This window comes from Camelus dromedarius, chromosome 5, assembly GCF_036321535.1.
Source record: "Camelus dromedarius isolate mCamDro1 chromosome 5, mCamDro1.pat, whole genome shotgun sequence".
Classification (NCBI taxonomy): Eukaryota; Metazoa; Chordata; class Mammalia; order Artiodactyla; family Camelidae; genus Camelus; species Camelus dromedarius.
This window is the reverse complement of record NC_087440.1, coordinates 23181481-23205307: the sequence shown is the minus strand read 5'-3', so window position 1 is coordinate 23205307 and position 23827 is coordinate 23181481. Positions and strand designations below refer to the sequence as shown.

The 23827-nt window shown below is 36.0% G+C and overlaps 1 protein-coding gene across 3 annotated transcripts in view; it reads right to left on the bottom strand.

The window, feature by feature from the left end:
- FSIP1 (fibrous sheath interacting protein 1) overlaps positions 1–23827 on the bottom strand; it is a 178210-nt gene that overhangs the window by 128332 nt on the left and 26051 nt on the right. For all 3 annotated transcript variants that reach the window (XM_064485747.1, XM_010989336.3, XM_031453325.2), the window contains 4 exons: positions 14005–14103; positions 11897–12021; positions 10325–10435; positions 3515–3673 (listed from right to left, as the gene is read on the bottom strand). In XM_064485747.1, coding sequence (XP_064341817.1) covers positions 3515–3673; positions 10325–10435; positions 11897–12021; positions 14005–14103 — 494 coding nt within the window. The remainder of the gene's footprint in view (positions 1–3514; positions 3674–10324; positions 10436–11896; positions 12022–14004; positions 14104–23827) is intronic.

Genomic DNA, 23827 nt, shown 5'->3' with positions numbered 1-23827 from the left:
TTATCATTACTATTTTATAGATGAGGAAACTGGGGGTTAGAGTGCTTCTAATTAATGCCCAAGTCCTCAGAACTAGTAAGTGGAAGAGCCAGAACTTGAAGCGAGGCTCTCTGACTCCATGGTCCTATACATGCCTGGTTCATTTTCAGTGTCCTGAAATTCCTTGCACACAGTGAGCACATGATTAATATTTACTGAATTGATTGCTGAAAACGGAAATTTATATTCTACTTAAAAGACATTCTTTCTTTAAGGAGTATGGAGAAAAATTACTTGTGAGTTAATGGTTTGCAGACAGGTTAAAAATAAAAATAACATGACTCTGCATTATAAATATTTGTGGTTCAATAGATTGGAGGCCATTTGTCAACTGAACAGACATGTGGGGTTTATCCGAGATACTTTTCAGTGTATTATTTAAAAAGAATTTCAATCCAAAAATAATATCCATAAAATAATTTGCTATGTTAACGTTTCTGGCTTGAAAAGTCAATGTGCAATGCTGGTTTTAGTTAGAAAAGAGGAAATGCCAACAGGAAATTGAACAAAAACTCAAAAGATATTCTTTTTTGCATGCAAGAAGCATTAATTATTTCTTTTCAGCAACTATGATGTTACATTTCTGTTTCTGCACCCAATGGGAGTCCCAAAACGCAGTGCTCTCTTTTCTCTCTGAATATACGTTGTTTCACGTAAAAATATATAATATCAGTATGTAACAACTAAGTAATGTGCTGGTTTTCTCTTTATGATTTTTTGAATATTTTACCTGAAATGTAAATGTGAACTCTGAAAATGTGATTTAGACTACAGTGAGAGAATCTGTCGTGCTTTATTTGAAGTCCTAATGGCTAAACAAATCTCTAAATTCTCAGTCTCTCTTTCAAGAATAACATTTGACAGTCACAAAAAAGGACACTTTCTATCTTTAGAACCATTATTCAGCTTTAAGATCTCAGCTACACTTGAAACCTAACAACAATAACAACAACAAAAATTAGCGGTAACATAAAAAGAACAAAGAATGTCCCTGAACAATTTTATTCCCCCATCCTGACTTCCTCCTTTTGGGAAATGGCACCAAGTAAGATAAATAAACTAACAACATAACTAGTGTCAAAGTCCTGGGATATATTTGGGTGGGGACAGAGATTCCAATTCTCTGTTTTCCATTAACTCTGATCCCAATCCAGAAAACAGTGGTTTCCACTACCACCATATTGCTGTGTAAAGGGCTAAGAGGCAGCAGTGCCTGGCCCTAAGGAACACAATCTAAGGAAACTGAGATGGCCCCGTAAAGGTTGTGTCACGATCAGACTTTCTTTGGAACACCTTGACACTGCTCCTTCCCCTGAGGTAGTTTCACCTGGCCCAAAGCCAGATTCCTAATCTTCAACTGACAGTTTGGAGAAAAGACTCACTATAGGGCAGAATTATCACCTATAGACTACTGATATTTAAATCTTTTTAAAAGATCAGAAAAATCACATGCATCTAAAATATTAAAGAAAATGAATCTGACATAAATCATAGCAATATAATTTCTTAGATCAGTCTCCCTAGGCAAATAATAATAATAATAAAAGCAAAAATAAACAAATTCGACCTAATCAAACTTACAAGCTTTTGCAGAGCAAAGGAAATCATGGATAAAACAAAAAGACAACCTGTAGAATGGAAAAAAATATATGGAAATGATGAGACTGACAGGGATTAATTTCCAAAATATACAAACAGCTCATACAACTCAATATCAAAAAGACAAACAATCCAATAAAAAAAATGGGCAGAAGACCTAAATAGAAATTTATCCAAATAAGACTTACAGATGGCCAACAGGCACATGAAAAGATGCTCAACATCCCTAATTATTAGAGACATGCAAATCAAAACCACCTCATACCAGTATCACCACGAGGTATCACCTCATATCAGTCAGAATGGCTATCATCAAAAAGTCTGCAAATAATAAATGCTGGAGACAGTGTGGAGAAAAGGGAACTCTCCAACCCTGCTGGTGGGAATGTAAATTGGTGCAGCCACTATAGAGAACAGTATAGAGGTTTCATAAAAAACTAAAAATAGAGCTGCCATATGATCCAGCAATCCTACTCTTAGGCATATATCCAGAAAAGATGGAAACTCTTATTTCAAAAAGATACATGCACCCCAATGTTCACAGTAGCACTATATACAATAGCCAAGACATGGAAACAACACAAATGCCCATCACAAACATTTAAGAAGATGGGGGTGTGTGTATGTGTGTGTGTATATATATATATATATATATATATATAACCACTCAGCCACAAAAAAAATGAAATATTGCCATCTGCAGGAACATGGCTGGATCTAGAGAGTATCATACTAAGTGAAGTGGGTCAGACAGACAAAGACATATATAATCTGATCTCACTTATATTTAGAATCTAAAAAATAATACAAATGAATCTATATACAAAACAGAAACAGACAGACATAGAAAATAAACTTACAGTTACCAAAGGAGAAAGGTGGGGGGAAGGGATAAATTAGGAGTAGGTATTAACAGATACAAACTACTATACATAAAATAGATAAGCAACAAGGATTTACTGGGTAACACAGGGTACTATATTCAACTTCTTGTAATAAATTATAATGGAAAATAATCTGAAAAAAAAAATATATATATATAACTGAATCACTCTGCTATACACCTGAAACTAACACAGTATTATAAATCAACTATACTTCAATTTAAAATACCAAAAAATAAAATAAATACAATTGTACAGAAAATGATTTGGTGATATGTTTACAAAACTGGTAGAGGGTTAGTAGAATAACAAAAGACCAGCCATTTTCTCTTCAGACAAAAAGTACCACCCAATCCCAAACTAAATCCCGTGAAGTAATGCAGTATAAGGGAGGGAAAATCATTTTACTTTTCCAAAGCTGCTATTACTTTTCAGTTTTTCTTTACCTTCTACTAGCCTTGTAAAAGAATATTTGAGAGAACTTTTAAGAGAAGAAACATTCCTTTCAAAACCCTAACCCTCTGTTCAAGTCATCAACAGAGGGAGCCTCACCGCCTGTTGTTAAATTAAAGGAGCCAGAAGAATGTGGCAGAGACAAGTGGACAAGTGGCTGCCATTGCTCATACTTAGAACCAGAGAAATAAAGAGAAATAAAGCTCTCAAACGACTAAGCGGTGTGGTATCTATAGCTCTTCCCTTGCCCCTCTCCTGATCATGACAAGAATTAGCTTAGATCACAAAGATATAATGATATTAAAATAAATATTTCCTCAGTGACTCCATCCCAGCAAATCACCAACTGAAAGAAAAATGAATAGCAGTGGAAGTCATTCAAGGACAATACACATTTAGGAAATCACTATCACTGCGGTTGTACTCATGGGAAAAGCAATTGGGAAGAAACCTTTTTAGTTAACAGATTGTCAAATTATGTGAACTGGCTTTAGCACACATAAACCAGAATCATGTATGGATTCTTGAGTTAAATATACCTCATCATTCTGATGTTCAAGTCTTGAAGAAGAGCTGGAAATTGCGGGGGAGGCTGCAGAGAGTTCTTTGAGTTTCATATCAATTTCAGCAAGCTGCTGATGCTGGGTGACTGCAAGTGTGTATCCTTCTCCTGGGACCAGCCAGCCAGACTGATCTCCCTAAGGGGAAACAAGGGTCACCAGGTCATTCCCATGCTACAGTTTTTCCAAAATATACCTTTCAGATTACTACATCAATGCTCATCACAAAAACAAATAAAACTAAAACAAAAACCAGAATTAATTTGGGATAGTAAAAGAAAACAAATAAAATAGTTCATGGTTTCGTTATCTGCCAACTCTGTGTAAAGTATCTTCTTATATTTTGTGGGGGTTTTCCCCTGTGGAATAAATCTCTTAGTCTTACAGTCTGGGTCTCATAACATTCTCATCTGTCCACTCTGTAAAGTGGTTTGTGATATGTTGAATAGGAAGAAATCATGTTTACCCTATAACGGACGTTATTTTCAAAATCTGTTACTGAAAACTAACATAGGGTCTATAAACTCAGTTGTTTGGGTTTCATGAGCGTAACTGGTCATCTAACAGTTTATTCAACTAACGTTTCACAATGGGTCAAAACCCATTCATAACTTCATTCAAAAATCTCATTCTGAGTGCTTAGAGTTTGGAGGCATTGATTCACTTAACACTGGTGATTCAATATCAATCTCATGAATTTCTGCCCTCAGGAGTCCTTGGTCTCTTGACAGCAAAGATTTTAACAAGGTGTGAAAAGTGCTGGTAACCCCAGGGCTCCACGGCGACCAGGGAGGATAACCCAACCTCTGTGAACAAGGAGGGACAAGGAGAAGGCTTCCTAGAAGAAATAATCTGAATAACATCTTAAAGAAATAACATGATTGGCTATGCACTTTAAAACTGGATCTGGTGAGGACAAGACTGGAGGTAGAAAACCCAGTTAAGAAGCAAAAGTCATAATCAAAAAGAAAAATGATAAGCGCCTGAACTTGGAATGTTTCCTGGGAATGCAGAACACAGGACAGATTCCAGAGATAACTTAGGAAGTAGAATTTACAGAATCTGGGGACAATTTGATGGAAGAGCAGAGGGAGGAGTAAGGACCAAGGATAAAAACCAAATTCCTGACCTTATCAACTAGGGGGATGGTGGTCACATTGACCAAACTAGGGAATACCAGAGACGTGGCAGGTCTGAGGAGAAAAATGAGGATGAATTCTGTCTGGGGCCTTTTGATATTCACAGATGTCCCTAGGATAGCCACAGATTTTTAGGTAATTAAATGTGTTTGTCTAAAGTTCAAGATAGAGACCTGGATTGGCAATGAGTATTTTGGACTCACCCATATATCTATAGTGGTTCAAATCCTTAGATCGTGATAATGGGTGAGGTCACAAAGGGAAGCATGGAGTACAAGGACAGAAGCATCATGAATAACACTAAGAATAAAGGGCCAGGTGGAGGGCAAGGAAGCCCAAGAATTTCATACACTTGGGTTTCATGGCTCTACTACCAGGGATCAATCCCTAGGTGGTCACCAGAAGAAGTACATGCAAAAACTTATGCAGAAAGATTATATTTGTCTCTCCCTGGCCCCAGCATCCAATCTCTCTTCCTGCTTCAGTGAAACCAAATAATGCACAAGTCTCTGTAGGGACAAGTCCCCACCAGACACTCCTTCTCCCTACCTACTGGCATCAAGAAGACAAGCAAATGACCTAGATTCAGCCAATCAGAAGTGAACACCCTAGTCTTTGACCCTTGAGGGAGAGAGAGAGACGCAAAGATGCAGAGAAAGTAGGGAAGTGATTGATAGTGACAGCAGTAGCACTCAGATCCAGTGTTGGTAGCAGTGAAGGTGGCAGTAGTGGTCATTTAGTGGGGGTGTCTGGTGACTGTGGTGCAGCCCTTAACCAGCCTGTTTCTGTTTCTATGGTCATGTTTCTGGCTACCTGATATCTGCCTGGTTTACAAACCTAGTGGTCCAAACTTCCCATGGGGTCTGTGAGAGACCCAAGACTCCCAAAGAATTCATTTTCTGTTTTTCTAACTAAAGTCTGACTCTGTCTCTTGCAATCCAGAACAATGATAAGTTTTTGCCATGTTATTTATAATAAAGCCTAATCACAAAAAGCCCAAATGCCTGAAAATAGGGAGAAAGTGACTAGATTATATATAAGAATATGATACAGTAATAAACATTTTAAATATACTTAAGTTGGTATATGAAAGTTATATGTAAATATAAAAAATTACCTAACTACTCACAAATAAAAAACTCTGATTAATTTTTCTTAAATAAAAGTGATAAATACTGTATGACCTAAATGAGAAATAAAGAATCAGACAAAAAAATTAAACTATGGAATTGATGACTAAATATTGATTAATAAATTTTAAATTCTTGTCTGAATAGAATTCTTTGTTAATGACACTGGAGGTAAAAGAACATGTCAGATTAAATGCAATAGAAATTTAAAAGTTTAGTGCTTTATGCAGTTACAGCAAGAAGTTATATGCAACACATAGTGGATGATAAGTATTTTTCTGTCTGTCTAGCACCTTCTAGACTTTCAATGTGTGGGGAATTTCTAGCTTTTAGGAGTTGTGCCTCCCTAAGACAGAACCCAGAAAATGCTCTTCACCACCCTGCTTTACAGCTAGGGTCAGGCTGGTAATAAGAGTCCATGATCAGACTCATCCATCCAATACCAGTTTAGATGTGAGTAATTTGAGATCTGATGCAAAACCCATTTGGCTAGGGAGGGTGGCAGTAGAGGCACCTGGCTTTAGGGAGTGTCATTAGTTGCAAGTGTGAGTTCCCAACATGGGGGAAATCTCTAAAAAATCCTAAGTATCCCAGAAAAATTCAAGAGAAAATTACACCCACATAATCAAACTCACCACTATAAAGGACAACCAGAGGGCATGAGTTCCGGGGAGTTCAAACATAATTATCACTTTAGTCATCCTCTTTACATTTAGATTGGTCAGAGATGAAGTTGTGGAGCACTCCATAAAGAAATAGGCACACAAAAATCTGAAGGAGTACAGCAAATTTGAAGCATGGCAACAAGTTTGGTACAGTTTGAGAACGCAAGAGACAGACCCCTTCCTCAAATCATTCCTAAATTCTTCCTGCCACATCCATATCTCCCTCCTCTGAATCTCTATTCCAACATGCACCACCATCTCTCTGGCTTCATAGATTCTCCATTAAATGTGTATCTCCCACGTCAGATATTAAGAAAGGACACTCTTGCCCCTCAGGGGACCTGCAAAAAGAACTCTCAGCAAATATTATTTTAACAAACAATAAGGTAAAATAACAGCAAATATCTCAAAAGAGGGCTGCACAGCTAAACAGCAGAATATAGATGTTTGAAACCCAACTTGGAAAATCATAAAATGAGCTCATGTAAGCAAAACAACAAAAAAGATAAAGATCATAAGAAAAATATTTTAAAACCTGGAAGAGAGAGCCAGAAGATTCTGTACCCATCTGTGGGCTGGTACACTGACTGACCTGGTCCCCTTTTCCAATCTCCTTCCTCTGCTATAAAAACGAGAAAGTGAAACACCTGGATCCACAGTCTTGCTGGTAGGGATGTACAAACCAAATGAGCATGTGATACAATTTGGCCAATAAGATGCAGGTGGAAGTCGTGGAGACAACTACCTTCCCAAGCGAAAAGGCAAAGCTTCAGAGGAGTCTCTTTCCGCCTTCCCTTTCCCCTTTTCTTTCTGCCTAGAAAATGAACATATTACCTACAGATATAGCAGCAATCCTGCACACCTAAACCCAAAACCACACTGAGAATGTGGGTCCAGAAGATAAAAAGACACTAGCCTCTTACAACTGGATTTCTTGTTACTGAAAAAAATTAATTTCTTACTTGTTTAAGTCACTCTTTATAAAGTTTCCTGTTACTTGCAGTCAATCACATTCCCAACTGATATCCCACTTTATAAGAAGCCCAAAAGGGGAGAAAAAGACATGACAAAAGGGAAAAATTTAATAGAAGATAATTTTCTGAATAGGAGAAAGACTTGGATCTTCAGATAAAAAGGGCCTACCTACAAGGTAGCATGCAGGAACAAAAATGTTTTTAAAGACATAAATAAACAGGTTCCAATAAAACTTAACTCCAAAATAAAGATAAAATTCTACACACTTCTAGAAAGAAAGGATTTTGCATCTAGAACTTAGTTACCATCATCTGAAGCTACCATTTGAATCTATCACTCAAATGAGGGAAAAACAAATTTTTGAATATGCAAACACTCAAAATTATCTATACACCATCAATTCTTAGCAGAAAAATTTTTTTAATTCCAGAAGAATAACTCAGGAAAAATGATTTGTACAAACAGACAATTAGTTGAGCCTAAATACACAGTTAATGATGCAGTTAAAAGTTGGCCACTACTATTGAGAAAGATTCCTAAAATATAAGAAGCATATTGTTTCCAAAATGAAAAACATGTAATACTCTGGATCCAAAATTCCAGGTGATTTCAATTCTCGAGGAGAGGAAATGGGAGAAGAGAGAAAAAAAAAGCATACCAAAGATTCTGTCTTATTAAAATAGAAGATTTTAGAGACTAACTATTGAGGTTGAAAAGATAATACACAGTTAAAGTATTTTAAGAACTCGAGGGTTAACAGCAGTAGATCAAAAATAGGATATTGAATTTTCAAACCATAAGAGGAAAACGTTTGGTGAAGTTAAGAAAACAAAACAAATATAATAAATAAAATATAAAATAGGATGTCAGGAAAAGGTCCAAAAATGATCAGTGGTCATAATAAATAGGAATAAATTAAATATCCTCATTAAAAGACAAATAATAAGGAAATAACAAAAGACAAAGAAACAATTAAAGATAAAAACACAACAGCAGTAACAAAAGCCAGCTATATGGTATTTGTAACAAAAAATCTACCTAAAACTAAATGATGGAGAAGAATTTAAAATAAAGAGAGGGCCAAGGTATAAATAATAACAAAAATAATACATAAAGGCAATATTAACAACAAAAATTCATTGTTAAAGCATCCTGAGAATATATACAGAAGACCTATCACAACATGGTTTGGTACCCAGAGAATCAGTGGGCAGCAGCTTGTCCAACTTCATAATTAAGAACAAAACCAGGAACAAGACTAAGGTCCCCTAATTCTTACTGTTATCTTAGCTTTGGTTAATAAAATAAACAAGTTACCATGAATCCTAAAGCTAAAATATCTCAGAATTATGTGGGTGTTTAGCAGTCTGCCTTACTCACTCTCTGCTCCCTCTTCACAAAACACAACAGATGCTAAGAGGCCTGGCTGGCTGTCCTCTGCATTGGCAGGGAACCTCCCTGGCCAATCTTACCAGCCCAGACAGCAACACTTTTGTTCATTCCTAGATACAGGGCCTACTGGGTCACCACCAGCTCAGAAAAGATTATTTGGCAATTGTAGTCTGTGATGTTCTGTAGATTTATTTTGGGTTTGGGGTGAGGGAGGAGGATAGAGATTTTGTTTGCCCACATCTTTTAATGAATGAGCTGTCAACATTTAAAAAGAGGAATGTTTCACCCAATACCGTGGACATTCCAGATGACTTTCATCCCCACTTTCCATGTTATTGCACATCTCCAGCACTGGCAGAGTATTTCCAGAGGTGGAACAGCCTTCCCCTGGTTACTGGCCCTCTTTAAATATTCGAAACCAGTGTCACGCCCATTACAGAGTACTGCCTGATGAGCATGTTCAGCCCTTGGGAAGGTTAGTTACCCCTGTTGTCTTAGCGCCCTGTGTATATTTTCAATAAAGCCCTTACACAGTCCAATAAATAATAAATAAATAAATTGATTAATTAAAATAAAATAGGAATGTTTCTTATTTTAAAAATCTGAATTTCAAGCTTCTCTTAACAATTTTGAGGATCCAGGCAGCCCTGGGCTGGGGTTTCCAAGCAGAAGCAGCAGCCATGGACTGGCACGCTCTCCTCGACTGGCCACAGGTATTGCTGCATGTGCACTGCTTCTGTTCCCAGAGCAAAAACTACCCTCTGAACCTACATGTCCTAGGCTGGGTTCCCTAGATCCGGGAACTGGGACAGAGATACTTGTTTAGGTGACTTAATAGGGGAGTCCTTTCAGGGTTAGAGGGTGAGGGAAGCAGGCCAGGACAAGGGAACAAAGCCAGGCGAGGATGTGGTCTCAGTGGAAGATCTGCTGACCCCTGGGGAAGCTCTGGAGGACAAACTGCACCACACAGCTAATCCCATCTTGAGGTCAGGGAGCAGGGGTGGGGAGGGGCTGCTGTCCTGGGCTGGTCAGCTCCCATTCAGCCCAGGGCAATTCTCCAGGGAAGGAGGAGCTGTGTACCCTTGGCATAGGGCATGGGGGTGGATGCACAGACAAGCCAAGTAAAAGGGATCTGGGCAGGGGGCCGACTGCATTCACTACACCATTTCTATTAAACTTAGGAGAATGAAAACTAGATGACAGGGCTAAGGGCTTCAAAGAACATAATAGGAGAATGCATTCCTTTGTGGAAAGACTCTTCAGGAAACTGGATGCTCAAGGTTATCTGGGCAGGAGCAGGATGGTGTTCTTCAGGATTACTGAAGACTACACTGAAATTTCGTGGAGCCAGTTTAGGGATAATAAGAAATGTTCAAAATAAAAGGATACAGAGAAACACATTTATATGTCATCAATAACTGAGCCCATCACAACACAGGCAGAAGTTATTGTTGAGAAGTGTAGCACTCACTATCAGAGTCTACTTACCTCAGAACTGGACAGCCCCGAATCTCTATCATCCAAATCCTTCAAAAGTTCAACCAGTCTTTTCTTCTCTCTGTCAATCATAACCACTGGTTTTCCTGAATTCTTGGCCAACTATAGAATGTATTAATGGAAAATATTAAATACTCAAAGCACTTCATAGTTCAGGAAAATAAAAATGGAACCTGAGGCTTCTACAGTTCAGATACACCAAGGTAAAATTTGTGAGATTAGGCATTTTCACTTGCTAAGTAATTCTACTTCATGCCTAATTTTTGGTTGAGGTCCATTCTTCAAGCATAGATATCCAATTATATCAACAAACATTTTATTTAGAAATAAAATAAAACAATAAAACATGGGCAGTTTGCAAACCTCTCTTTAAATAATATATATCAATGCAAAAACATGTTTGTTAAAACATTTGGAAGGAATCTTACCACGTTCTATGTAGCCTATATCTACTAAATGATACTGTTTTTAAATTTCAAGAATATCTTGTCAAGAGTTTAAATAAAGATTCAGTTACTACTGTTAAAGGGAAAAGGGAATTCTATGAGGGAGCTGCTGTCTGTGTCAGCAAAAACTTAGATACGAGAAAGCACAACTGTTCTTAGAAAATTAAATCCTGAATCAACATCCAATGAGCCAGTGCAAACAGACAGATCAAGTTGGAGAAGCTTTCCTTCAGATCATACAAACATGGAGTACAGAAAAAATCAAGTGTCCCAGAGGCCAGTCCCAGCAGCAGCAGGTGGACCCATGAATCCAGTTTGCCTGGAAATGACGTGCTAATTGTGGAAAAAGCATCAGGCTTGAACTATGAAGAATTACTTAACTCTCTCCCCTTGCTAACACTTGACACTCACCAACACAGTTTTCTAGTGACAATTGCTGGAGCAATTTTTCATGAGCCCTCAGTCCACAACCCTTACATTTCTTGCTATAAATTAATTAATTTGCATTCTGATCTAATACAGGATCTCCTTGTGCCTTGTGCCTAGTTTGAGCCTGCCTTAAGGACAAACTAAATCAGGCTGCAGGACCAAGGTGGAGCCCCTAAACCAGGGAGCTAATCAAAGGAAGAGACAAGTGACAGCCTGCCAGGAAGCTCAGCTGGAGTAGGGGCCCCGGGGAGCAGGCAGACAACCAGTTGGCCTCTTCATTTTCCACTCAAATTTCTAAATGCACCAGCTATAAAATCAGTCTCATTACTTTAAAAAGCCAATTTTACTAATATGCAATTTAAAATCTGGGAAACATTGTCCAAAACTATTATCTAAATAAATGTTTTTCAAACTGCAGAAACTAGATTCATTTCTGGGTAATGAAATAAACATATTAAGTTGCAGCTAGATTTTTTAAAGGGGTGGGATGAGACAGAATAACATAGGATGGAATAGAAAATAGTGAAGTTAAGTACTGGTTTATGAAATTTTTATTTCAGTTAAATACACTGTTTCAACTTACACGTGTCATGGTCAAAAAAATACTTAAAGACAACGAACACAACTATTTCCATTTTTGCAACTCATTTAGTCCCACATTCTGGCGTCTAAATTTCTAAGTACATACCTCAATGTTTCGCTTAATAAAATCCTGGCTGTGTTTACCCCTGAGCTCAGTCTTTTCTGTGTTTGAGACAGGTTTCTTTTCTGCTTTGATCAATGACTCATTTCTTTCCACATCATAGGTAAAATCTAATGTTAAAAAAGGTCAAAATTTTTCATAATTATACTTGCCCCTTAAGCTAAAAATTTACCTTAAGCATATATTAAAATATATAAGAAATACAGTATGGCATAGAAAAACTTCTAAATCCCAGATTCAGAAACTTAATACAAAGATTTATTCCCAAAAAAATAAATGTGTATCATAATTTGCAATGAAGTCCTCATAAAACTCCTTTTCTTATTCACACTCACGTATCATACTTCTTCCTATTGATTCCTTTGGAATCATGGGAAACATGAAAAGAACTTCAAGTGATACAAGTGAAGGAGAAATCTCTGATATTATGAGAATTTTAAACTATATTTTATTTTAGTCATCATATGAAATAAAACTTTCCCTAAGGACTAGAGTCATTTCCTGCTATTCTATTAATTTGCTATCACCTTCTTGGAACAATAAATTTTTTGTTCAAACCTGTCTTTTAAGCAAGGTCCTGAATGTTCCACATCCTATCTGCCAAACCCCTAAATCTCAGCTTGTCAGTTTTTCTCAGCCTTTGAAGAGGTTTAAGTCAACCTCTGAGCTGTTCAGACCCTGAGCACACAAGACAAGAGTAAGAAAAATATTTAGGAGATGGGGAGAGTATAGTTCAGTGGTAGAGTACATGTCTAGTATGCACGAGGTCCTGGGTTCAATCCCCAATACCTCCATTTATAAATAAGTAAATAAATCTTCCCCCCGAAACAAAACAAAAAATAACTTGCGAACTCTTTATTTCCTTTATTAAATGTCTTGTTTTCACTGTAGTCACATTTAAAGCGTTTTTTTAAAAAAGATCATATGAATCCTTCATTAAAGCTCTAAAAATATGCATAAAGAAGAGTCTTCTTAAACAACAAATGGAGTCTACCTTACAAAACAGGATAAACTGCCATATTAAAGTCCAAAGGAAAAAACACTAGCCAGTTGCTCAATCCAGACAAGGCTTACTTAAAAGTTATCTCTGTTTTATAAGAGAAGTTATTTCAATAAAAAGGATTAAGTCAAATGGTGCATTTATAGCTAACTATCAAGGATTTCATACAAATTTAATAATTCAAGAATAAATTTTGACAACACTAGCTGGAAAGAACAAGGAAAAGGGTGAGATCTCTGGATTTAAATTCTTTTCAGACAAAAATTAATGAGTAAAAAAGGTTTTACTCAAAGTTTAAGTTATACATTTCAAGGCAAATAAACCTGTGCTTTGTAATTGGGGTTCTATTCTTTAATCAGCAACATAATTTTTTAAAATCAACTACCAACAGTTAAAGTATGAGCTACTTTTTTGGTGAGCAGCCTCCTTAGGTATAAAATTTATAACTTTTTCCCATAATCCAAGTTGCATATAGACTTTTAAGCTGAAATATGAAGTTTATTCATTCAGCTGAAGTTTCATAGTCTTTTAATCCACACAACATTAAAATAATTCAAATTAAATGCATACTTGTCTACATTTATAATAGTTACTTTAAAATATATTATTAATAAATTATAGGAGAAAATATTAGATTGTCTGGTCAGAATTCTCTCACTAGAAATGTCTTCTTCTCTCCTTCCTGGCACTGATCCATGGCAGACACTGCCATGTTCCTATAGTGACCCCAACTTTTGCTGAGTTGGATGAGTTGGTAGAACCAAGGGTGGGCAACTAACCCAAGATCAGTTGATCTCTTTTCTATGATTGTGGAATTGAACTCCCCTCTCAATGGCTAACCTTAGGATATGCTCTTAGGAATCAAAGAAGCAATTTTCTTTTTTGCTTAAGCTAGGTTTCCATTACTTGCAGTCAGCTTTTCTTTAACTCTTTATTATTAAAAATTTCAAACATCCAAAAGCAGAAATAATGATTAACTAATGACCCTCACCTACTGCTGCCCATCACTAAAATCAAATCAAATTAAATCATTTCATCTGTGAACATTTCTGTATACAGCTAGTATTTTCTTGTGACATGGAAAATCACATACCTTGACTGACATTCTGTATACGGTTTTCATATTCTTCTGGAGGGACTTGAGTGTGAAACACTGGGAAAAAAGTATCTTCATGCTCATAGCAAGAAGGATCTATTGATTTTAAAAAATCACTTGTTCAATACACACAGAGTAAATAAGGAATTGTTTACATAAACAGTTGTTTTTTTAAAAAAGATAAGGTCTAATATTCTTTTCAATATTCAATTCCCTCTACAAACATGTTTCTTAAGAAAATGTCACTTTCAGGTAGAAATGATAATCATCTTTGTACCCACGAGCCACTGAAACAAACAGAAAAATCAAGATAGTCAATAGCATTTTCCTAGAACTTCTGTGCAAAGAGGATACACAGGGTGTGCTAAAATATCACGTTAACTCTCTAGAGGTAATGTTTCCAAATTCCAACACTCATAATACAGAGAATGTGCATAGTGAGTAACTGTGTTTTTATTTTCTTATTTTAGATCCCCAAGGTAAAGAATTCAGATATATGGTCAGTCATTACCATAAAAGAATGTGTTTGAAAAAAAACACTGGGGAGACACATAGGAGTTAGCTTTCTTCTTTTGTGATTTATTCTCTTGGGCTAATACCCATAAAGAAATTGGAAAATTGTGTTTTTCAACTCTTTTCATTTAATGTAATTTGTCTTATTTTCCTATTAACTGATTTTAGACACTGTATATTTACAAGAAACTGCTGACATAAATAAATATCCCTTTTTAAAGTCTCTCTCTATGCCTTAACATGAGAGAATCTGCCAGGTTGTGGCACAGAATGTTTTTGCTTAAGAAAACATGAAAAGTCTTGAAGATATTACAGGATTCACCACCTCATCCACTCTGAGATGATACAGGCCAAGGAAGCAGGCAGAAGATACATTTAGCTTAACACACAAACATCACCAAGTTCAAAACATACAAGTTCTGATAGTAAAAACAAATTCATCAATTCCAATTCCCTAATTTGGAATTCATAATAATGTAGCATCATCAAGACTGACATTACAACTTTAATCCTTGTATAATCTCTAATGAGTTAATCTAGCAAATTAGTGGTGTTAAGCCTTGCAGAGAAAGGGGTAACCTACTCAAAATACAATAAGGTTTAAAATTCTTTTCAAACTTTAATTTTTTACAATTACTATTATTAATGTTCTTCAGTATTCATTAAAGCGGGCTCTGTAAGCCAGCAATTTGTTAACATTCTATTATTGGTTTAAGTTACATCATATACTCAAAGTGGTAATATATTTATTTTTCAAGCCGTAATTCTTTTTTAATAGCAGTTTCACTCAATTTTATACTAGAGCACCTAAAAAGGCACAAAAATATGAAAATCTGCAATACCAAAAACTACTATAGCAAGTTGATACTGAAGCTTTTAAACTTATGGGCTTTTCCTGGGCTGAAATGTTTCTTGTGACCCTGTGGCTCTTCACCCATAGTCTCTCGGGTATTCATTGCCTCAGACAGAAGATGGGTACAGCCTAGAACAAAGGCCTCATAGCTCAGCTTTGAGTTTACAAGACAACAGTTTTGAAAGGCAGGCATTCAATTGCAGGTACTTAATTCCTTGAGAAAAAGAAAGGCATTTTCTGAATTCCAAAAATCCTCCCTTAGAAAACTCTCCTACAGTAAAAAAAAACGAAAAAAAAAAAATTAACGTAGTAGAAATGACAGAACTAGAAAATAACCATTTGGTAACCATCATAATAAATAATTGATTCAGATAGGAATCATCAATGGATGACAAAACTCATGGGTGATAGTTTGCAAAAATAACAGGATAATATCCTCAGAGTATCCCCACCACAAGATAACTTATTCGGTTAAAAAAGGAAACTAGCAACTTTACAGTGGAGAAACATGGAAGACACCACCTTAACCAAATGATCAAAGTTAACATCACCAGTAATGGAACAATCGACATCACGCGCTTCCTGATGTGCTTCATTGAGTAGTACACAGTACCACTTCTATGGGATTTCTGCCAAAAATGCATAACCTGAACCCAATCATGCGGAAACAAAAACAAATCCCAAACTAGGCAACAGTCTACGAAATAACAGGCCTATAGTTTCAAAAATGCCAATGTCATAAAACACAAAGAATGATTAGAAAGATGTGACAATTAAATGTAATGCATGATCTTGGATTTTCTTTTGCTATAGAGGATTTTAGTAGGACAATGGGCAAAATATCAATAAAGCCTGTAGATTGGATAATAGTATTGTATAAATGTTATTTTCCCAGTGTGTGTGTATGTGTGTCCTTGTGTGGACAGGAAGACAGAGGATGTGGTAAAATGTTAACACTTGGAGAATTCGGGTAAAGGGAGTTTGAGAATTCATTGTACTTTTCTTGAGACTTTAAGTCTGAAGTTACAATAAAATTAAAAGTTAATAGGAAAAAATTTTAAATCCCTCTCCTCATTACAAATATTTATCTAGAAAAAAAAATCTTCCTTCAGAGATCAAGGGCCAGAGCTTGAAGGACTGAGCACCATTTTTAATAAAAGTCTTGAAAAAGGAAGATTACAGGACATGATTAAGCTGTTTCCTGCCACCTGGGAAGAAAGCTCATCCCAGACAATGGAAAGGACCTAGAAGAGCATCAGAGGGGGTGAGTGTAGAATAGACACAAGTGGCACATGTGTGAGGCTACTCCCTGGCACTCATCCCCTTGGAGGTGAAATCCTGGAGATGGATAGAGATCACCAAAGGCACTGGGGAACCCAGAGCAGAGTGCACTCGGCCTCACTGCGCAGGTCCACTGGGCGGGCACTCCACACACAGAGCTCCACAGCTACCCGGAATTATTATTGTTTTCTCCAACTCCAAATTATTATTGTTTTCTCTAGCTTCTTCAAGTAAATTAGTTAAGCTCATTTTATTTTCTACAAAGCAGCTCCAAAGCAGCAACGACAGTGTAGCCTATTTATAGGGAGACAGGGCCTGAAATATCCACTCTCTCTTTCTCTTTCTCTCTGCCTCTCTCTCTCTCCCATGTGCCCACACACAGAAACATGACACACAATTCCCCATGGCCGGCCTGCGGCAAAGAGGAGATCCAGAAGTTCTCATTTGTCCCTGTGAACTATAAAAAGGCCTCTCCCACCACACATCATTTCGCCAACCAAAAATGCACAAATCTAAATGACCCTCGCCACTGAGAACTGCTCTATTAGACTATAAAGAAAATTCCAAGAAATTCAAAATATCAAAATAATGACCATAATATTATAAATTTCTATTTTAGCTTTTAAAACACAGAGCTTATAAAAAATTCTGGAGAACACGAGAAAGGCATTAGCATTTTCTAATTAACTATTAGGTCAGTGAGGAACTAAGCATACAATAATAACTTACAGAGAATGATGACATAACAAAGAACACAATATAGAGAGAAATCTGTATTCAGAAACAAATTCACAGCAATGATGCTTTTATCATACTGTTATAGATTGAACGGTACCCCCTCAAAATTCATATGTTAAAAGATCTTACCCCCAATGTGGCTATATTTTAAGGAGATAATTAAAGTGAAGTGAGTTTATTAGGTGTGGTTTTAATCTGTTAGAACTGGTGTCCTGACAAGAAGAGGAAGAGACACCAGAGATGTCTTCACCCCACCCCCTTCTCCTCTTCCCTTGGGCACAGAGCAAAAGTCATGTGAGGACACAGTGAGGTGTCTGTAAGCCAGGAGGAGAGACCACCAAAAAAACCTGAATTTTCTAGTACCTTGACTTTGGACTTCTAACCTCAAAAACTGTAAGAAAATAAATCTCTGCTATTTAAGCCACCAAGTCTGTGGTGTTTTTTTATGGCAGCTCTAGCAGACTAATACACATATTTTAAGAAAAAATAAAATGAACTTAACTAATTTAAGTGAAGAAGCTAGAGAAAACAATAACAAAACACATTCAAGAAAAGAAATAATCAAGATAATCATTAGAATTAGCAAAGAAATTCAAAACTGGTTCATGAAGGTATAAAAAGAAAAATCCTCAAGTATAATTTTAAAAAATAAAACACTAATTGTAGTCAAGATAGCATAATATTGGCAAGAGAATAGCCATATATAGATCATTGGAAAAGAACAGAGGATTCAGAAATAGACCCACAAAAATATAGTCAACTGATCTTTAACAAAAAAGAAAGGCAACTGAATAGAGAGAGGATAATCTGCTCAACAAATGGTGCTGGAAAAACTGGATGACCGAAAGCAAAAAAAAATTTTTAAAGAACCTAGATACAGACCTTTTACTTTTGACAAAGTTAAATCACACTGGATTGTACACCTAAACAGCAAAGGAAACCATAAGTAAAACAAAACAACAACCTATGGAATGGGAGAAAATTTTTGCCAACAATAAAACCGACAAAGGCTTGATCTCCAGAATATATAAGCAGCTCATACGACTTAATAAGAAAGAAAGAAACAACCCAGTCCAAAAACGGGCAGAAGACCTAAACAAGCAATTCTCTGAGGAAGAAATACAAATGATTAATAGGCACATGAAAAAATGCTCTATATCACTAATTATCAGAGAAATGCAAATCAAAACTACAATGAGGTATCACCTCACACCAGTTAGAATGGCCATCATTCAAAAGTCCACAAGTGATAAGTGCTGGAGAGGCTGTGGAGAAAAGGGAACCCTTCTACATTGCTGGTGGGAATGAAGTTTGGTGCAGCCACTGTGGAAAACAGGATGGAAAGTCCTCAAAAGACTAGGAATAGACTTACCATATGACCCAGGAATCCCGCTCCTGGGCATATATCCAGAAGGAACCCTACTTCAAAAAGACATCAGCACCCCAATGTTCATAGCAGCACTATTTACAATAGCCAAGAAATGGAAAGAGCCTACATGTCCAACAACAGATAACTGGATAAAGAAGATGTGGTATATTTATACAATGGAATACTATTCAGTCATAAAAACCGACAACATAACATCATTTGCAGCAACATGGATGTTCCTGGAGAATGTCATTCTAAGTGAAGTAAGCCAGAAACAGAAAGAAAAATACCATATGAGATCACTCATATGTGGAATTTTTTAAAAAATGAACATAAATACAAAACAGAAACAGACTCATAGACATAGAATACAAGCTTGTGGTTGCCAAGCGGGTGGGGGGTGGGAAGGGACAGACTGGGATTCCAAAATTTGTAGATACTGACAGGCATATATAGAATAGATAAACAAGATTATACTGTATAGCACAGGGAAATATATACAAGATCTTGTGGTAGCTCACAGCGAAAAAAAAAATGCGACAATGAATATATGTATGTTCATGTATAATTGAAAAATTGTGCTCTACACTGGAATTTGACACAACATTGTAAAATGACTATAACTCAATAAAAAAAAGGATATATATATATATATATAAAACTGAATCACTATGCTGTATACCAGAAATTAACACAACATTGTAAACTGACTATATTTCAATTTAAAAAATGCTTTCTGTGGAAAAGTGACACCTGGCCCTTGAAATCAGAAGAGCTAGCATTACATCATTTCTTAGAAGAATCTGGCTTGGTGTATGTAATTTTTAATTATAATATGTTTTCAAATAAAATATATGAAATTTAAAAAATTATACAACTTCTAAAAGAAAACACAGGAGAAAAATCTATGTGAGCTTCAGTTTAATGACGAGTTTTTATGTACAACACCACAAGTATGATCCATGAAAGAAAAAAAAGATAAGTTAAACTTCATCAAAATTAAAAGCTTTTGTTCTGCAAAAGATATTAAGAGAACAAAAAGATAAGCCGCAGACTGGGAGAAAATATTTGCAAAACACATATCTGATAAAGGACTTATATACAAAATATACAAAGAACTCAGAACTCTTAAAACTCAACAATAAGAAAAAAATCCAATTTTCAAAACAGGCAAAAGATCTGAACAAACAAGTCACTAAAGAAAATATACACATAGCAAATAAGCACCTGAAAAGATACTCAATGTTTTTTGTCATTAGGGAAATATAAATGCAAATTAAAACAAGATACTGCTATATATCTATGTGAACAGCTAAAATTCAAAAAACTGACAATACCAACTGCTGGCAAGGATGCAGAACAACAGAAACTTTCATTTTTGCTGGTCGGAATGCAAAATGGTACAGCCAATTTAGAAGACAGGCAGTTTCTCACAAAGTTAAATACTTACCATACAATCCAGCAATCCTGCTCGTAGATATTTACCTATCCCAAAATGGAAATTTTATATCCACACAAAAACCCACACATGAATGTTTAAAGATGCTTTATTCATAATATCAAAAACTGGAGGCAATCAGGTATCTTTCAATAGGTAAAGGGAAAAACAAACAGTAGTACAGCCTCAGAATGAAATGTTATTTAGTGACAAAAAGAAATTAGCTATCAAGTCTCAAAAAGACATGGATGATTCCAATTATATAACATTTGGAAAAGGTAAAACTATAGAGGCAGTAAAAAGATGAGTTTGGGGGAGGAAGAGAGGATTGAACAGGAATTCACACAGGGGATCTGTAAGGGTGGTAAAACTAGTCTGTATGATACCACAACGGTGGTTACACATTATACATTTTGGGAAACCTATTAACTTCACAACACAAAGAGTGAACTTTAATGTACGCAAGTTTTCAGAAGATCATTCAGGATGTCATAGACTCTCAGGATAAAACACAGAATGTGACAAAACAATCTAACTGTCTTATAAATGTATGAAAAAATTTCACTGAAGGGGGTGGAGGAAAAATGCTCACCTTAAGTAACTTTGGAAACAAGTAGAGTCTATATGACTAAAGGCAACAGAAACTGCACATGAATATTGTACTCCAGTTCACTAAGTTATGTATTTGAGGGGTACAGGGCAACAATTCTGATATCACTACATATGGATAGTAGAATTGAACAATTAAGTAAATGGATGGCCAATAATGAGAGGTAGGTTTTTCACTGCTAGAATGGAGGTTACAGATAAGCCAGATGAAAAGGTTATAATGATCCATCTGGTGATAAAGTCAGTGTTAACCTATGTTTAGCTTATTATAGTCACAGATGGTTACACACAGAAATATTTATAGATATGTGTATAGACAACTGGTTAGCATACACACAAATACTTCCTTTCTCAGGGGGCCAAGAATCAACTCCCCAACAGCAACAAGCACAAGCACACCCACTATTCAGATCTGCTTTCTAATATCACTCTCCAGTAAGAGGAACCAGGGCTCCTTGAAGAGAAGTGGCTGATTCTAGGACTCAGGTAGGAAATACAGAAGATGAGTCCGAAGCATCTTGTAGTGCCAGAAAGTTAGGAAGTGCTCACAACAGAAACAGAACAAAACTTACAATGATGGATGTATATCAAAGGGACACAGGGGGAAACTGAAAGAGTTCCCAATGGCAAAGCTGGAAAAATTTGAGAAATAAAATAAAGTGGCACTGGATTATAATCCAAAGTGTAAGATAAATATCCATGAGTCTTTATGGATATAAATAAATGATTGAATAAGTTAAAATGGGGAGAACAGATGAATCTCTCATGCAGAATTCAAAATAATTAATGTAAATACTCTACCTTCAAGGAAGTGACGCATAACTCCTAAATCCTTAAGTATAGGCTGCACATAGTAACTTCCTCCAAAGAAGACAGTATGGAAAAGGGGAAACAAGAGAAAAATCACAGTGGAGAAACCTGGCAAATACTTCCTCAGCCAAATGATCAGATCATCATTAACAGTGGTAAGTTTTCTTGATAGTATGATGTGATATAATGGAAATGGCACTTTAACTCTGTGGTTCCAAGAACATACAACCCATGTCTAATCATATGAAAAATGACATAAATCACAATTGCTGGAAATCCTGCAAAATACCTGACCAGTACTCCTCAAAACTGCTAAGGTCATCAAAAACAAGGAAAGTCTGACAAAGTGCATAGTCAGGAGTAGCTTAAGGAGATATGAGGACTAAACGTAATGCAGTATCCTGGATTGGATCCTGAAACAGAAAAAGGACATTAAGTAAAAACTAAAAGTCTGGATGATAAAGTATGGACTTTAGTTAATAATAATGTATCAATATTGGTCCATTAATTATAACAAACGTACCACATTAATCTTAAGGGATACTGTTTGCAGATATTTGGAAAATCTCAGTACTACTTTCATAATTCTTATGCAAATCTAAAACTGTGCTAAAATTAAATATTAACTTAAAAAAAACTTCTAGATTAAAAAGAAAAAGGAAGACAGGAACAAAATTAGAAATAAGAAATGAGACATATAAACACTAAAAAGGAGAATTATCATTAAACACTATATGAAATGTTATTAGTAAAATTTTAAAACTCGGTGAAATGGATACTTTAAAATCTCAGTGACATGGATGTACTGCCAAAATTGACTCCAGAAGACTAGTAAACTGAAATACAATAGTATATATGAAAGAAGTTGAGAAAAGAGTCAGAGAATCGCCTCCAAGAAATTACTTGAACCAGATGGTTTTTCCAGTGGAATCTTTCAAATTTTTAGGGAACAGATAATCCCCATGTTATATAAACTGTTTCAAAGCATAGAAATAAATGGACAGCCAACCCCCATTCATTTTATAGTTAACATACCCTGACAAAGCATATACATAGAACACCACCAACCTCACCCCTACCTACCACACAATAATATACACACACACGGGCGCGCGCACACGCACACGCACACACGCACACACACACACACACACACATAGCTAATCTCACTTATAAATATAGATGCAAAAATTCTGAATAAATGCAGCCATTAAAATCTGGTACTGAATTAGAAGAATAAGCCTCCATAACCAAGAAATACTGATTCAGGAATAAAAGACTAATTTAGTATTTAAATCTTTAATTTTGAAACATTCAGTAAGTTTGTCAAGAAGAAAAAACTTTATGATAATGTGAATAGATACTGAAACACACTGAATAAATTTCAATACTAAATCCTTATAAAGTTCTCAGAATAGGAATAATTATTGAAAAGGACACAAAAATTAAGACTATATCCAGGTGATCATAAACTAACAAGACTCAAAGCAAACAGCTAAAGAAAATTAGAATAAATAAGATAATTATCACTGAGGGCCAGAGGAGATCCATGTCCCAGTTCAAATAGTCAGGCAGAGATAGGGCAAATCCTCCCTTCCTGTATCTTTTAGTTCTATTCAAGCTTCCAATGAATTGGATGATACCCACTCACATTTGGGAGGGTAATGCCCTCCACTCAGTTTACCAATTCAAATGCTAGTCTCTTCCAGAAATACCCTCACAGATACACTCAGAAATAATGTTTAACCAGACATCTGGGCATCTTGTGATCCAGTCAAGTAGATACAGACAATCAGCCACCACAAAGACTGGATGGATGATGAAACCATTAACCAAGAGAGAGGAAAACATACAAAAGAATAGGTTTCAACAATGAGAAGTAGGAGGGGAGGGTATAGCTCAGTGGTACAGTATATGCTTACCATGCATGAGGTCCTAGGTTCACACCAGTACCTCCATTAAAAAAATTAAAATATAATATAATAAATAAATAAACTGGATTACCCCCCTCCAAATAAAAAAGAAAAGAAAAAAATTAAAAGAAAAAAAAAACCAATGAGATGTAAGGAGGGGGAGAGAAGAACCAGCAGGGAATAACGAATTTAGTAAAACCAGTACTATTCTAAGTGGTCAACCATGTCAGATGTTACAGAGACATCAAATGGGATAAAAACTGGGAGTACATCACTAGATTTAGAATTTAGGAGGA